This window comes from Anopheles moucheti, chromosome 2, assembly GCF_943734755.1.
Source record: "Anopheles moucheti chromosome 2, idAnoMoucSN_F20_07, whole genome shotgun sequence".
In the NCBI taxonomy this organism is placed as follows: Eukaryota; Metazoa; Arthropoda; class Insecta; order Diptera; family Culicidae; genus Anopheles; species Anopheles moucheti.
Genome location: NC_069140.1, coordinates 35,603,726 through 35,618,662, shown reverse-complemented (window position 1 = coordinate 35,618,662; position 14,937 = coordinate 35,603,726). Strand labels below are relative to the sequence as shown.

General features: G+C 44.5%; 2 protein-coding genes across 2 annotated transcripts; both read right to left on the bottom strand.

Moving 5' to 3' along the window:
• Positions 1-35: 35 nt before the first annotated feature.
• Positions 36-4,635, bottom strand: LOC128309383 (prion-like-(Q/N-rich) domain-bearing protein 25). The gene is made up of 6 exons (XM_053045756.1): positions 4,560-4,635; positions 3,654-3,932; positions 1,315-1,464; positions 788-1,189; positions 533-678; positions 36-461 (listed from the first exon to the last, which is right to left on the bottom strand). The coding sequence occupies exons 1-6, from the start codon at positions 4,633-4,635 to the stop codon at positions 246-248; spliced, it is 1,269 nt and encodes a 422-aa protein (XP_052901716.1). The 3' UTR covers positions 36-245.
• Positions 4,636-8,192: 3,557 nt separating this feature from the next.
• Positions 8,193-14,652, bottom strand: LOC128298476 (hematopoietically-expressed homeobox protein hhex). The gene is made up of 3 exons (XM_053034226.1): positions 14,169-14,652; positions 8,631-8,830; positions 8,193-8,543 (listed from the first exon to the last, which is right to left on the bottom strand). Exons 1-3 carry the CDS (start codon positions 14,632-14,634, stop codon positions 8,193-8,195), a joined length of 1,017 nt encoding a protein of 338 aa, XP_052890186.1. The 5' UTR covers positions 14,635-14,652.
• Between the last annotated feature and the right edge of the window lie 285 nt (positions 14,653-14,937).

The window sequence follows — 14,937 nt, the reverse complement described above, 5'->3', positions numbered from 1 at the left end:
ATGTATAAACCATTTTCAAAATTAGTCGACGTAACAGTGTAAACACAGTTCATTGGTTTCCATTTGGTAAGAATGAATGAGGTGATTTTTAAAAATTAGCATCAAATTTAATGTTTTCAGCGGAGCTTCATGTTTACTTTATCTACTGAGTATTTTAAGCTACACACTAGGAAAGTAGGTTTGAGATTGTTTGATGTTTTGGTGTAATATTCGCGGTAAGCGGTAAGCAACCTCCATATTCATGGTCAGCTAATGCGATACCAGTTGCCCAGAACGGCAAGCACTACCACACAGAACACACTGCTGCCTCGTTGCAGTGCTGATGTACCGGAGCATATGCCATCTATCTCGATCATGTGATCGATACAGCGACAGCGCCCATGAAAGCAACTAGTGTCCCGATCGATGCAGTTGTCGTTCACCTCACAGATTCCATTCAGGTGTACCGATGAAACACATTTCTAAAAGATAGTGATAACGGTGTTAGACTGGGAAATGGTATGGAAATGAAAAAGAGGTTCAATCAACATACAAATCCTGCCTCGTGAAAACGGCTAGCGCAGGTGCACCGTCCCGCAGTTATACCATCCGTGCCGGTTGTGATACGACACTGCGAATGGGGAATGTTGTACAGACATTGAATGTTTTCCTCGCAAAGGTCGTAAATTTTGCTCGCAACTGCAATAAAAACGAAAGGATAAATTAGACAATGTTGCATGCAGCATCCACCACGATCAAGGCATGGGTTGCGACGAATCAAAACCACCATCACGTGAATCGTACGTACTAGGCAAACAGCGATTCCGCATTTCGTTCAACACGTGACTGACGCGGCACGTACAGATGTCCTGCGAGCAGCGCGAATTATCCGTCACGCATTCCTCGTCCCGGAAACATTGATCGCCGAGTTTGGCATCGCCGAGGCACCGATTGCGGTCCGTGTTCGGATGCTTGCCCGGAGTGCACACGCAAATCCCATCGCGACAGTACGTATCGTTACCGATGCAATTGTTTGTCAACCGACAGTATTCGCCAAGGTAGCTCGTCTTGTAGCAACGCTTCTCCCGCTCAACGTAATGCGCACCGTCCACGCATTGGCAGGAATTGTCCCGGCATTCCGAATTGCCGGTACTCAGCGTATACTGGCACTGGTCGTTGTGTAGACAATAGTCTCCGATGTCGGTTGCCGCTAGTAGGAATAAACAAAGATGAGATGTGATTCAGTGAGTGACGGTTTTTAAGCATCGTTCTACCTACACTTCGTGAGAACGCGCTGTGGGCAGTGTTAGTAAATGTTAGACAAAACTGTGTTACCTCTTAAGCACCGACGCGTGTTATTACTGTCTGTCACGGCGAAGTAACCGGCCATGCACGAACAAACGCCATACTCGTGGACCGAGTTGTACCGTTCGCAGTATGCCTGCACCGGACATTCATCGTCCGTGCGGCAAACATTCGCCGTTCCTGTAGGGTAAGTACGTACATTTTAAATAGAAGCACACTACGCCGTCATATTTTCGTCTGATTCTTTTCGTATCGTATGTTGATCACTAACTGTTGCTTTTGCTAAACGAAACAACGATCAACTACTTTACTATATTCGGAGGGTTTTTAACCTCCATCGAGTGCGCTCACTCTAGCCACTAGCGTTACTACCATACGAGGTTTCAATTGCGTGTATTATCTTCATGGCTTTGAAGGAAGGAAAAATGAACACAGATGCTTCAATCTCACGCACGCACTCCAGAGGCATCGTGGTCATTGTGAAAGGGATAAAATAGAGGGATTTTTTCCTATCTTATCTTTACGTGCCTAAACACCTCCGTAGCGCTCTTAGCCTCATTCGATATGGAGTTAATGCTTCGAACAGCTTCCTCACTCGCTACGCCTCTTCGAAAGCGTATGAAGATCTTCATTTTCTCGTTCTCGTTCTGGCTTTGCTATACCTTCTCGCTTCCCATTACTCAAAGTTAATCATTTTAAGTACGGCAGCATGGCATGCCGCTGTTATGTAAAACCGGGAATAATGAACCTCGAATCCACACTCCACCGAATGACTTTGCTTTTCCACGCGTTTCCCACCCAGAAATCCATTCCGCATATGGGTATCTCCGGGTACTTCCGTCCAACCGAGAGCATCGGCGCCTGGAAGGGTAGATCGGACAAGCGGAAGTGCGCGAAGGCCATTTGTGCGTGCAGTACACACCTTTAAAGTGCAATCCATAAGGGCGCAGTCGGTACTGTGTTATGTATTTTTTTGTTTTGTTTTCGGTACCGATCGATAGGTGGTACACCCAATGTGCGTTTTTTTTATTCCCTTTTTCAGCGGCAGCTAGTTATGGAGTGGAGCATCTTTTTTGCGTTTTTTTGATACGTGAACCGTGAAGGCTACGAAGCTGGTTGGTACTCCGGTCTGTTTTTATGCAAATAGCGCTCTTCTTCTACAAGATGCTACATTTACGGATTGATCCAAATACGATGTAGGTCAGATATACTATTTATAACCCCTAAAATGTATTTAAATTGTTAAATCTTAGTATCACAAGCCCCTGAATCACTGAATGCTTGGTTAATTCTACTTCGTTGCCATTTAAGCCATATGGTTCATGAAACAAGTCTAATCAATTCCTTACATAATCCACATTTTCGTTGAGTGTTTCTAGTTGGCCACAGAATAATGTTGGAGTTCGTGGGTGCTTTTCATGATATTGTAGCAATATTTTTTGTAAGAAGTTTTGGAACATTGTGTACATAAATGTCTGCATGTTTTAACCTTAGGATGATAACGTTAGGGTGAACTGGAGAACAACTTGGGAATTCTCTAACTTTTCAGCACAAAATTTATGGTTTGGTACCAAATTTAGCATTTGGACTCTTTAAACCTTTAAAACTAATTTTATGTGTATTTTTGTGATGATTGGCGCGTTATTCCATAGAGATTACCGATCACTGCGTTAGGCGTATCGACGAAATGTATGAAATAGCACCTATGTATTGCTTCCCCTGTTAACATACAGCACGTAGAACCGAATGTTGATCGGTCGATTGACCGATTTTTAATCAGCCCTTAGGGCTCTCGATCACTTATAATTTTATTGTTAGCCCATCCAATCAATTTCCACCCAAGTGCCAATCAATAATGATTAATGCATGGCGTGGCACAAATCGGTTTGGCTGCGATAGCCCATCCTTGATAACACACCCCCAACAGCACAGAGGGTGTGCTAGACGTGCCAGTAGTGTGAGCTCGCAATCGGGACCATATTACATGCCCAAATCGCACGCGGTTTTGATAGATCTGACGCTGGCATTCGAATTACTGCTTGTAGACAATTGTTCACTGCACCTCATTCGATTGGAATTCCGTTTCGCGTGTCGCACACTGATCGTGGTGTGTTGTTAGTGTACAATTAAACGATTCTGTCTAATATTTACCAACACACACATTAACGGGCATTATCAGTTTGTGAGCATAAATTGGTTCCCTTTTTTTGGTTATTATGTGTCAACTTTTGAACCATTTCGCGCAACGCGCAACGTGACCTCGAGATCACTCGATCGATCAAACAAATGTGAACTGGCCATTGCAAACAGAAAACACACGCACACGGAGGGTCACAGCACAACAAACAACAAACCCGCTCTCCACTTACGCCGTATAAACGTTTGACACTGCACAACACTTCCGATGGTGGCCAGCAGCAAGAGCGCGGCAACGCCTACCGTCATCCATCGCAGACTTCCGGGCGTCGACGACGTTCGTTTGTGCCGACCGGTTGCGTCGAACGTGCACATGGTCCACACGTCTATTGCTACGGCGCGGTATGATCGCGTGGCACCGACAACATCACGCCCCGGAATCGAATAGCACACTGATCCACATTTTCTCTTTTTGCGGCCCTGGTCATCGTACCCCACGTGAAATGAGAGGGCTGGGAGGAAATTTGTGGGTTAGGATAGGGGGAGGTGAATTTGCCTTTTATATTGCTGCAACAACGCTTGGGGTAGAGGATCAGAGACGCTCCGAAAAAAAAACAGACATCAAACAACCCCTCGATGCTGCGCACCGAACAACAATGGAACGTGATGGAATTGCGCGGTCAATCTTTTTTTTTGTGAATTTTCCTCTCACATTCTCGCAACCCTCCTGTGATGGCGTTGCTTCGTTTCTCATTCCGATTCATTGGTCTTCTCCATTGTGTGGGTGAACTATGGTAAAATAGAACTCATATAAACACGGCAAAAAATTGGAGTAAAATACATTCTATTATTAATATTGCGATTGTCATTTAAACACTTTATAATTTACAATACAGTACAGGACAGTCAAACAAGTTTGTACCGTATACTCTCCTAATGATTTCACATCTCAAATCTCATACATATCTCAACATATTCCTATTCTATTTGATCAAATTTAAGTAATGGCTCATACTTTTCCAGACGATCTTCTTGACCCTGTAGTAGAGACAATGAAGCTAACAATTTTGAAGTAGATTTAAAGAAGATGTAAAAAACAAATATGTTGTATTTTAAATGCCCATTGGAACAGTACTTACCAAAATTACTTATCTTTACTACCTTGTACTCGTATTTTTTATTCCTACCACGCCTACCACGGCCTACCACGTCCATGTGGGCGACCTAAAAGGGCTTTACGGGCTGGGTCGTTCGGTGTTATTCTCATGATGTATCCAATCCGCCGGAGCCTGGTGAGTCTAATCCCCTAACCGGTACCCTAACACAGTCCACTTTCAATAAACTTAATGTAATTTTGATCAGTTTTATACACGCTAACGCTTTTGTACAGAAAAAAATCCATTCTGTCCCAACCCCTCGACCAGCTGACCCATTGTGACAGTGGCCTTCTGCTGCAGGACGGTGCGGAAAGGGGCAACGAGTTTTCACGGTGTAATCAATCGACAATTACAGCGCTTCGGGGCTGGGCCGCGGAAAAACTCGAAACAGTACAGTTGTTGATACACACGGATTTGGAACTTGGATTCCGCGGCTCACTCGCACACCCTCTCTTGGGCTACGGGGTAACAAATTTGTGGATACCAGCGCATGAATCTCACCACCGTTCAACCTCGAAAATGATGAACCACTGCAAAACGCAGCATGCCATTGTTTTTCCCCCCACGGGCAGCATTATGAAGAAACACAGAACAAGATGAAAATGGAAAATTGAGAAGGAGAGAGAGAGAGAAAAAGAGAGAAAGAGAAAAGGAGAGCGAAAGAGAGAAGCACTAAAACAAACGGTGGTAAAATGAAACACGCGCGCTTACGCGTGGAATAGGTCGTGCTGTATGGGAACTAAGCGGAAGCTGCGCGATTTTAAATTATAATAAAAGCAGAAAGAAAAAAAAACTAAATCATTGTGTAATCGCAATCCCAATGAATTGGCCGACAACTTTTATTTTGTGCGGCCCCATTAGAAGAACATTGAAAGAAGAGGGTTTTAATTAGGGTTTGTCAGACAAAATCAACGATCAGATTGTGGGTTAAATAGGCGAAGAGGATCGGTTTGTTTTAACCATCCGCTGAATGACAATAATGTGGGAAAATTGCTATTTACATGCAAACGCGTTAATTGATGCAGGAAAGTTTTTGATATTATGCACCAATTATGCAACGGAAAACTTGTCATTTAAATGAAAAATGGTTCAAACTCGATTAGCATTGCACTGTGGTAAAGTGTTATTGGAGTGTTAAACATTCAGTAAAATCTAGCCATAAGAATATTATACGTAAAAAAACAAAAGTATTGTAAACTTTAAGATGATCGATCGAACATGACGAGGGCAACTTCGCACATTTCATCATTACGTTCCAAAAGCTTCTGTGAATATCATCAGGATGTTTTGTACGTGCGGTGGTACAACACCTTCCATGTAATCATTAGACGATCCTTCAATGTACCTATTTATGAAATTCAATTACCTTTATACCCCGATTAGACGCGGACCCGTTCGCTGACACCACACATCACGGATGTTGGTGATTAAGCGACTGTCAATCGAACGGATCGAAGGGTAATTGGTCGGCCTCGACCGCTGAAAACAACACCAGTAATGAGCCTCTTTAAACCGGGCGGAATTGGGGCGTACGCGGCACTGGTCAACATTGCCCATCGGTGTGCGATTTATCAGCGGGTGATTATGATAAGCGGTAGCGTTCGATAACATCATCCTTTTTCTACGGTGATTCGTAGATTCGTCGAACGCTGATGACTGTTGGCTGTCGAGCGTGCTGCAGTGAAAGCTACGAAACGATCAATTAACACGGTTTACGGAAAAGGAACCCTGTTGCCTACCCCGGGGCCGCACACCAGCTGGGGCAAAGGTTGGTGTCGCATTCGACACAGAAGCCAATAATGCAGCACTCAACAGGTGGTACTACAACGTGCCAAGATGGATGTTACCGATGCCATCGTACGGCAGTAAAGGTAATTGTGTGTAGCGACTGTGAACAATTTCAAAATCGATGCCAATGATAGCGATCGGTACCGATAGGCGATGAAGAATTTTGTGAGGAAACATCAAAAACACGCGGACATCGATTAGTTATCAAACCGTTACCATCCGATTAGAAAGATTGGCTGCACGGGTGTGACGATTTAATCGTGCCATTGATGTGCTAGACCGAGCATTGCTCCGCGAACAGTTCTCGAATCCAAACGATCAAAGTGTTGACGTCAACTTCAAACCCTCGTAGACAGACGAAAATCAGAAGGCAAGGATTATATCAAATGCAGTCTTTGATCCGTGCGTTGCTCAAACCGCGTCGATGATACACCTCGATAGCAGCATGAGCCATGCCCCGACACAAACGGGGGTTGATTTACTAGAATCATACCGAACGGTTTGGTGTTATCGCATGGTGTCGACCGGACCCGATGACGTTTTATGCGATCAATTATTGGGCAAAGGTCGTCCAGGGTGTCGCCGCAGGGAATTTCGTAACTGTAACAGCTTTTAAGCCTTATTCAAATACATAATTGTTCTGGGGCGATCTGCTGGAACCAATCTACGTGAGTTCACTTCGCGATGGGTCCGCAAATTGTCGTAATATAATCCGTAATAAAGGGAACTTTTAGTAGGATTAAACAGAACATTCTGTTAACTAATACCTTCCAACCTAGGTTAAAATCATATATGGATGGCTTTTTTGACATTGTTTCGATGTTTTGTTAGAAGGTTATGGCGTGTCACAGGGTAACAATTATGACTCGTTACTTTTCGCACTGTTCGCTAACGACCTGATTTGAAACAAAGGCGATCTGTTGGTCTGCAGATTACGTAAATGATTACTCATCGCAATTAACTACTTAGATTCGTACTACCAATATCGAAGGACTTTAAACAACAGTATGCGTCACACCGAACCGAAGAAGTTTTACGACCTCGGTCGATCTGATTTCTTTTATATCTTCCAATCTTAAGAAAGGCCAGGAGTGCCAAGTAGTAGTCCTGGTCCCCTTAGCAGAGAACGGCGCGATACTAGAGTAAAGTGTAGTAGAACCTGAGTATGAAAATCGAAGTCAAAATGATCCCTGAGGTCTCCGAATGTTGAAGCAATTGTAAAACTAGATGGGCTTTGTTTTCTATAGTCTGCATGCCCTCAAATCCTTGATAAATGGATAGCTTAGAGTCTATGCAACGCAGACTCGTCCCTCACAAAGTAACGCTTGCTTCCTTGACCTGGCCGCAAATATCAGCCTTACGAATCTCGTCTAATGCGTCTACAACAAATGTCTGCAGTTGTACTCCTCACTGGGAGTATCGGTTGGTCAAGAATCAACGCGATCTCGGAGTTGAACTAACCTATGTTTCTTGCAAGCCTTCAATTTCAATATACGTGGCTTTCAACGACATTTGTAATCTCTTCGTCTTCATGTCTTCATTTACCACTCAAAAATTGCTTGAAAAGTAAAAGATCACCAATAGTTTTTAAATCAAAGTCTAGACTGCGCTTTAAAGCCATAGAAACATTTGAAAAATAATGTCAAATGAATATAAAAAAGTGATACTTAAATGAAAATTCTTACATTTATTTTAACCAGCTGTAAATAGAATCAACTAACACATTTACCTAGCATTTAACTATATTGGTTTGACACACGCTAAATTCGAATTCACTCAACACCCGTATGTACACGTGGATGGGCTAATGGACACAACGGACACCCGCTAAATTACATCGATCGGTGATGCCCGATCGTCTTCCTCATCATCCCGTTCTTCACTCGTGCCACGGTCCGAGTAGCTGTCGGTGCTCTTTCCATCAAACTCCATCGAAGATGACGTTCTCCGGCCATACCGTGCCACTCCTTCATCCGCACCCTCGTCTTCATCGTTTTCGCTCGTGTATTTATTATGCACAGCACGGGTTGTTGTCGCTGAGGCACCATTCGTCCCAGTGGCAGATGACATTTTGGTCGTATCTCCCATCCCATCCGCTGATCCAAGACCGTCCGTCGATTGGCTGCCACTGTTGGCTCGTCGCCACTTAGCGCGACGGTTTTGGAACCATGTTTTAACCTGTTTTTGGGCAGGAACGAACGAATAAAAAATACATGAATACACATCAATTTGGAAATTAGAAACTCATCACGGCTAGATACTAACCTGCCGATCACTGAGCTTCAACTGAATGGCCAGATTTCGACGATCTTCCGGCGAAAGGTACTTGTGATTGGAAAATCGCTTCTCCAAACTTTGCGTCTGCTGGGGCGTGAACCGTACCTGGCCACCTTTACGTTTAGAACCGCAGGTTGGCAGCAGATAGCTGTACGGGTGGGGATAGAACGGCCAAACACGTGGCGATGCTGAAAATAGGAAAGTAAAATAAAAACAAACCATAAGCAACGGGCGATGCGAGTGAACCGAATACTGGAAAAATGGGGCCACTGTTCTATTTGTGCAGTATTATACGATTGTGTGATGCGGAATGGAATTGTTTCCTTAATTCAATATGCTGGCAAGGGATAGGGACGCACTGGGAACAAATACGGTACCATTTCCTGTTCCGCATACGTAACGAAGTCTAAGAAGTGGTGAGTATACACCACGCAAATATGTAGCACCGTGCCGTGGGCGGTTGCGCTATTTATCTTATCCTTCTATCCGCTGCAACCAGTGCCGGAAGCGGAAGCTTGATTTAATTTGTATCAATTATCTCACATCCACATCGTCGACCGCAGTGTTCCCGATGAAAACCACGCACGTTTGCAGAAAGATGAAGAGTATCGCATTCTGAACGCACGAACCACACGAATGTAAACGGCGCGCATTTGGTGCACTCAAGCAGGAATTCATCCGTCCTCGACCATCATGCACGGCCATGGAATCGGGATTACCGACGGGAGACACACGTGAGGTTGGTGTGTTTACCCGGTGGCAACAAAATCACTGTACATTTAGGGTGCAATTTTCGCTAATCGAGTGAAACGATAATGCCAAAGGCGAAAGGTGGGTAGTGTGGGGTATCCAGCGCGGACAAGCAGCTCAATCAAGTTGAGGTGATATCGGCGATCGGCGGAGTATATTACACCCAGGGGGGGGGGGAGATTGCTGACAGCTGTTATCTATCGGTTGCCGGAAGAGATTTTGGGTGTAACGGGGTACGTAAAGCACGAGACAATGATACGCCAATATATTTATTACTTAGCGTGAAACTGCAACAATTGTGGATGTGAATTCCAAATGCTCTTTGTAGGATGTGTCAGGACAATTACCGGTAGTTTTACCATAGCTATTGCACATTATAATTTTAGATGTTTTACCTTTATGGTAAACTTTCGTAAATTATAAAGAAATGAGCCAGTCATGTTGGTATAAACGGGAAGATTCTTCTTAGTATGCATCATTACGGTTTGCGCCTGCAATGTATGCAATGCGAAAGCACGTACTAAGTGAAAGTGTAACGTTAGGCGTTACGACTGCAATACATCCATGAATTGGCGCGTTAAGTTCTCTAGTATCCTTTTCAGTAATAGTTTTATGAATGTACATCCGAGTTCAACAGAATTGTTGCTGCTATAGTCGTATTTGTTTAAAGTGTCTTCAATTATCTTCAATATTAAGGTATTGGGCTTTGAAATGGTATGTAAAGCAAACCAATTAATGTTTTTCTATCGTTACTAAAACTAAACCCCTGTAGAACCCATGTCTGCACCTTTAGAAGCAGCTATTCATTGCACAGCTATCCGATTACGATCAAGGTGAACGAAATGTCAAATTGATAATCGTTTGTCATTCGAATGGGGAACGATTAGGGACCCGGATCGGGAACATCGGCCACTTCACAGGCCTTGATCTCGCCTCCCGACACATTAGAACGAAATGCCGCAAGTCACACAACCCACTCTCTGTGTCCCTGTGTGTTAGCAGTACGCTGTTGATGAGGCAAGGAAACAACGCACCAACGGGAAGGCGAATCCTTAATCCCTGATAGCGCAACCGGAGTCACCCGTGTTCAGTATAGATAAACGACGGCCGCAAATAGCGACGATGCCGTGATTTTGATGATGAGCGCTTGTGCGAGACATTTGTGTGGAAAATAACATGATCTATCCGCACTCGATTGGGTAACGTTCGCTCGTTCGCTGTTTCGCCTCAAGTACAGGTGAGACACGGCAACCAGGGACAGTTTGTCGAGTAGTTTACCCCTTCGTCCATTACTTGTGCCCCTATCCTCATCAAATCGGGGTGTGATTTGAGGATATAAAGGAGAGAAGGAAAAAAACACACACACACATAATTAAACATAATCATTGGTCGGTGTTTTCTTGTACCCTTGTTTGCTATTTAGTGGCCAGGCGTCTGTCTGGCGTACCATCGGGTTGGGTTTTATCAGCGATTGGAAGGCATTTTGGGCCACATCAACCTTATAGATGACAGTGGATATGGGGGTAAACTGGATCGGCGCAAGGTGATAATTTTTCTATCAAGTCAGCGTGCCCAAAAGCAGCCTCGTGGTTCCCCGAAGCCAAATGGCACAAAAGTGTCAGAGGGTGGAAAGCGCCTGCTCATACATTCCCCCTCCCCCTTTGGCTGGGGTGAGGTAGGTGGGTTTTGGGGGGGTGCTTGAGTGATATGTGATCTATGATAAAATGAAAACAGCACTTAATCCTTTGCGTCTATTGGCGGCTTCACCGGTGCTCCACCAATACTCCGCGTTTTCGAACCCTCACCGCACGTCACACGGTGACCATAGCGCGTACGAATGACTAGACCCATGCTGTGGTGCCTAAATGCCCTCTCATAACACCATATATGAACAGCCTTAAAAGGGTTGTTTGAGCTGGGGATTTCGGCGTTGGCGCCAGGAGCCTTTATTTAATTTTAGATTGATAGCCACTGACGATCGCCGTCCAATCGTTTCTTTGCCGAGCGGCATGAGGTTCTGACGGTCGCGACCCACCGCGAACACCCGAAAACAACTGGCGATCAAATAGTTTGACGACGTGGCGTCAGTGACAGAACGCATCAGACAGCGTTTGTTTGCATATTGCATTTGCTTACACGGTTGTAATACACGGCCCGGTCGACAGTTGAGGCAACCGATGGCGACGGGATGCGATCCGGCACCACATTGTAGATCGATCGATCCGACCGGCTATAGGTGCTAGAGGGGTTATCGTAAAAGACGGATTACTTCGATGGTGTAATCTTTTTTTATGGTTTACCGTTTGTCCAGCACTTAGTATGAATTTATGTCTGGTCTTTTTTCACGGTGCCACAATTTGCCGTCGGATAAGCTGAGAGTTCTAAGATGCTTCCATCTTCATGCCATTTGGGGCAAAAATCTGAGCAAGGAACGTTTTCTAATAAATACAATGCATTACAAATGTTATGGCTTGTCCTATCCGTCACTACAACCGGTCATGGCCTGCTGCAAGAGTCCTTCAAACCGCGCAGGGTCGAACAACACCGTCGCCTACACAAACATGATGTATTGTACTTCATGGGTTGTAGATTCTCTTTAGGTTTTGCGTGCCCTATTTCATATTGATTTTCTTTTATCTCTGCTTACGCGATGCCTCTTCTTGCGTATTCTTTAAAATTATGAAAATTATTTATGCAGATTGCTTACTATTACTTTTAAAATACACGATAAAAACAACTTCAAATCAAATAGATGCTAAGAACAAAATGCAGCAGGACGTCTAAGACAAAAATTTAAGGAATTCAAATAGGTGGCGGTCTTGAACAAAGGATTTAATGTGTAACAGGGCGTTATGAATCACTTATTGTGGTCAAGTAAACACGAATCAGTTGAGAGTTGGACCCGTACAATAAAACGTTTTGTTGAATCGTGCCTTACCGGTTAGGGTTTCGATTCGGTTTATCAAACAGACGTTTAATGACAGTTTTAAACTATCAATTAACCTCTCATATGTTTAACTAGGTAAACCAATTTACATTACAATTACCCAAAGTTCAACAGAATTAAACAAATACCTAAAAATGTTGAGACATAGGTTAATGTTTGAATAAATTATACGACTGTTTTCTACTTTTATTGCTCCAATCCAGTGGTCAATATCTACCAGTATTAAAAATTAGTTTATGCCTAAACCAATATATGGAGTATTGCTGTATCAGTTAGGTAGATTATCATGAAGGTATTACGGAATTGTCCCTAAACCAACTAGGATTTCTTCCACACTCATCGGTTCCGCAATGAAAACAGATTCTATCGGTTTGAGTCAGAACCCTTCCGCAAATGTCTGCCGTTACATTTTCCCACACTTTCACCGTCGGGCGAGTGTGACACACGGAAGTACACCACCCAATAGCGCTATAAAAACATCAATCTCAGGCTCAAACCATCGCACACCGGGTTTTTGGCTTCTGGAAAACCGGCCTAGAACCGCCTGCATCTGGCAGCGATCTACCGGGACCATCATTCCCTTTCGCTTATCACACCAGCGCACAAAACCGTGCAAATATCAAACAACCCATTTTGTCGCTACATTCACACTCGGGTGCTCGGAAGCAAAGTGGTTGCGGCCGATAGCCGTAAATCAATTGGCAGCTCGATTAGTGACCGGGCGTAACGGGGGGAGCGGACACGGACCTTAATAAATCTTGCAGGTGAAAGATTACTCGTTCGATGGGTTCGTTCGGCGGCTTCTTTCATGTTGCGTGCCGAGTACAAAGTGAATTCGGCACCAATTGCCCCATTCTTGTAGGGTGCCAAACCAACCGAATGGGCCCATATTACGGGAGGATTAGAAACCGGTGGCCGCACTATTATGGTACCAGCGTATCGCGCTCGGAAGCTTTCACACATATCAAGCAGCACTTCAAAACAACACAGAACCAAACCGTCAGGATGTGGATCGAAATTGCGGCGGAGACGAGCTGACGGTGACGGTCTGCTGGTGGGGCCGGTTGATGGAACTCTTTATTTCACGATTTGTGCCGTATCGATAACGGGGGCAATGGGTATTATCAATGCTTTTGATCGGTGGTTTATGGCCGTGCTTAGCATGCTTACCACCGCTAGGGCTTTGTAGCTTATTGGTTTGATTTCGCAAATACTCCTAAAAATAATTATTACACATCTTCGATAGCACTGATAATGCGAGCGGGCGATTGATACACGTTTGGCGAAGGGATTAATTACCGCCCCAAATTGAAGGTGAAAGTCATTTTGCAGCGCTTCACCGTTCACCGTTTTTGGGGTGTAAGGGATACTTGCGCCATAATGACGCAGCTGATTACCTTCACGTGTAGTAGTTACTAGTGATTGTGATGTAAAATGTCGCGTCTATTTTGCGATAAAATGTTGTTTAGTATTCTTTAGTGACGCTACATCCTCATGAGGTCTAGCCTAGTCCATCTAGAACCTGTCACTTCTGGCTTTCTCTAGCTTTATTTCCCCGTAATAGGATATGAAGTCCTGCGGAGTACAAGGGATTGCCCAGGAATGGATTTAGTATCGATCCGGTCGTGTGGAACCGGCGCCTCTACCAAATACACCAACATGTGTTGCTTAGCCGCTCTTATCATTTCAAAGCTTTCCATTTGTTTCACCTCAATTAGCATTGATATATTGTTTGCTAATGAATGAACGCAAATTTTGCCAATAAATTTCAACCTCCTACTCATCTAAACGGAGACTCAACATTCCCATTAAAATCATCTCAAACCTACCTTTGTGTAACACGGACGCGTAATGCTCCAGATAAGCGGCATTGAGCGGATTGAATGCCGGCATGCCGAACTGTAGCGGGAGCGGTATAACGTTCTTGGAAAAATCCAACAGCCCCGGGTACATGGCGGTGGGTTTTTTGGGTGAATCCGACCGGACCGACGCACCATTACCGCCGGAGCTGACGGCCAACGGTGACGCAAGTACGGGCGAACCCGGTGGCGTACTGCAGTCCGGCGGCACGGTATGGCCCGGTAGCGTACTGCCGTAGCTGCTACCGGTCGCGGAATGTCCCACCGAAAGCACCGAACCGGTGTCACTGGACAAACTGTTGGCGGTGCTGGTACCACCAGCTAGACGCCCTGCATGATGATGCTGGTAGAGCAGATTCTGCTGCTCGACGCGCTGCTGGTGTAGTATGTCATCGATCCGGAACGATGATTTGCGTTTCGACGAGCCCATTTTCATTTTCTTTCAAGCTTTTTTTTGTAACTATTTGTATTGCTACTATATTACTAACTGTATTATTTGTATATTAGTCTACTCGTGCTCAACGAAGGCTTGATTTTGCTATGTTTTGTTTGTTTGTTTGTTTGTTTTTTCTTCTTCAACACATCACAGCATCAATTAGAATGCAATCACATATCACCCAACAAGGATCACCCAACACGGGCAATAACCGTAGAAGCTTTTCAATGAAACCGGGACAAAAATCCACACTCCACAACACCCTACCGAGCACAACTCAACCGGCATTCAAACACTGCTACT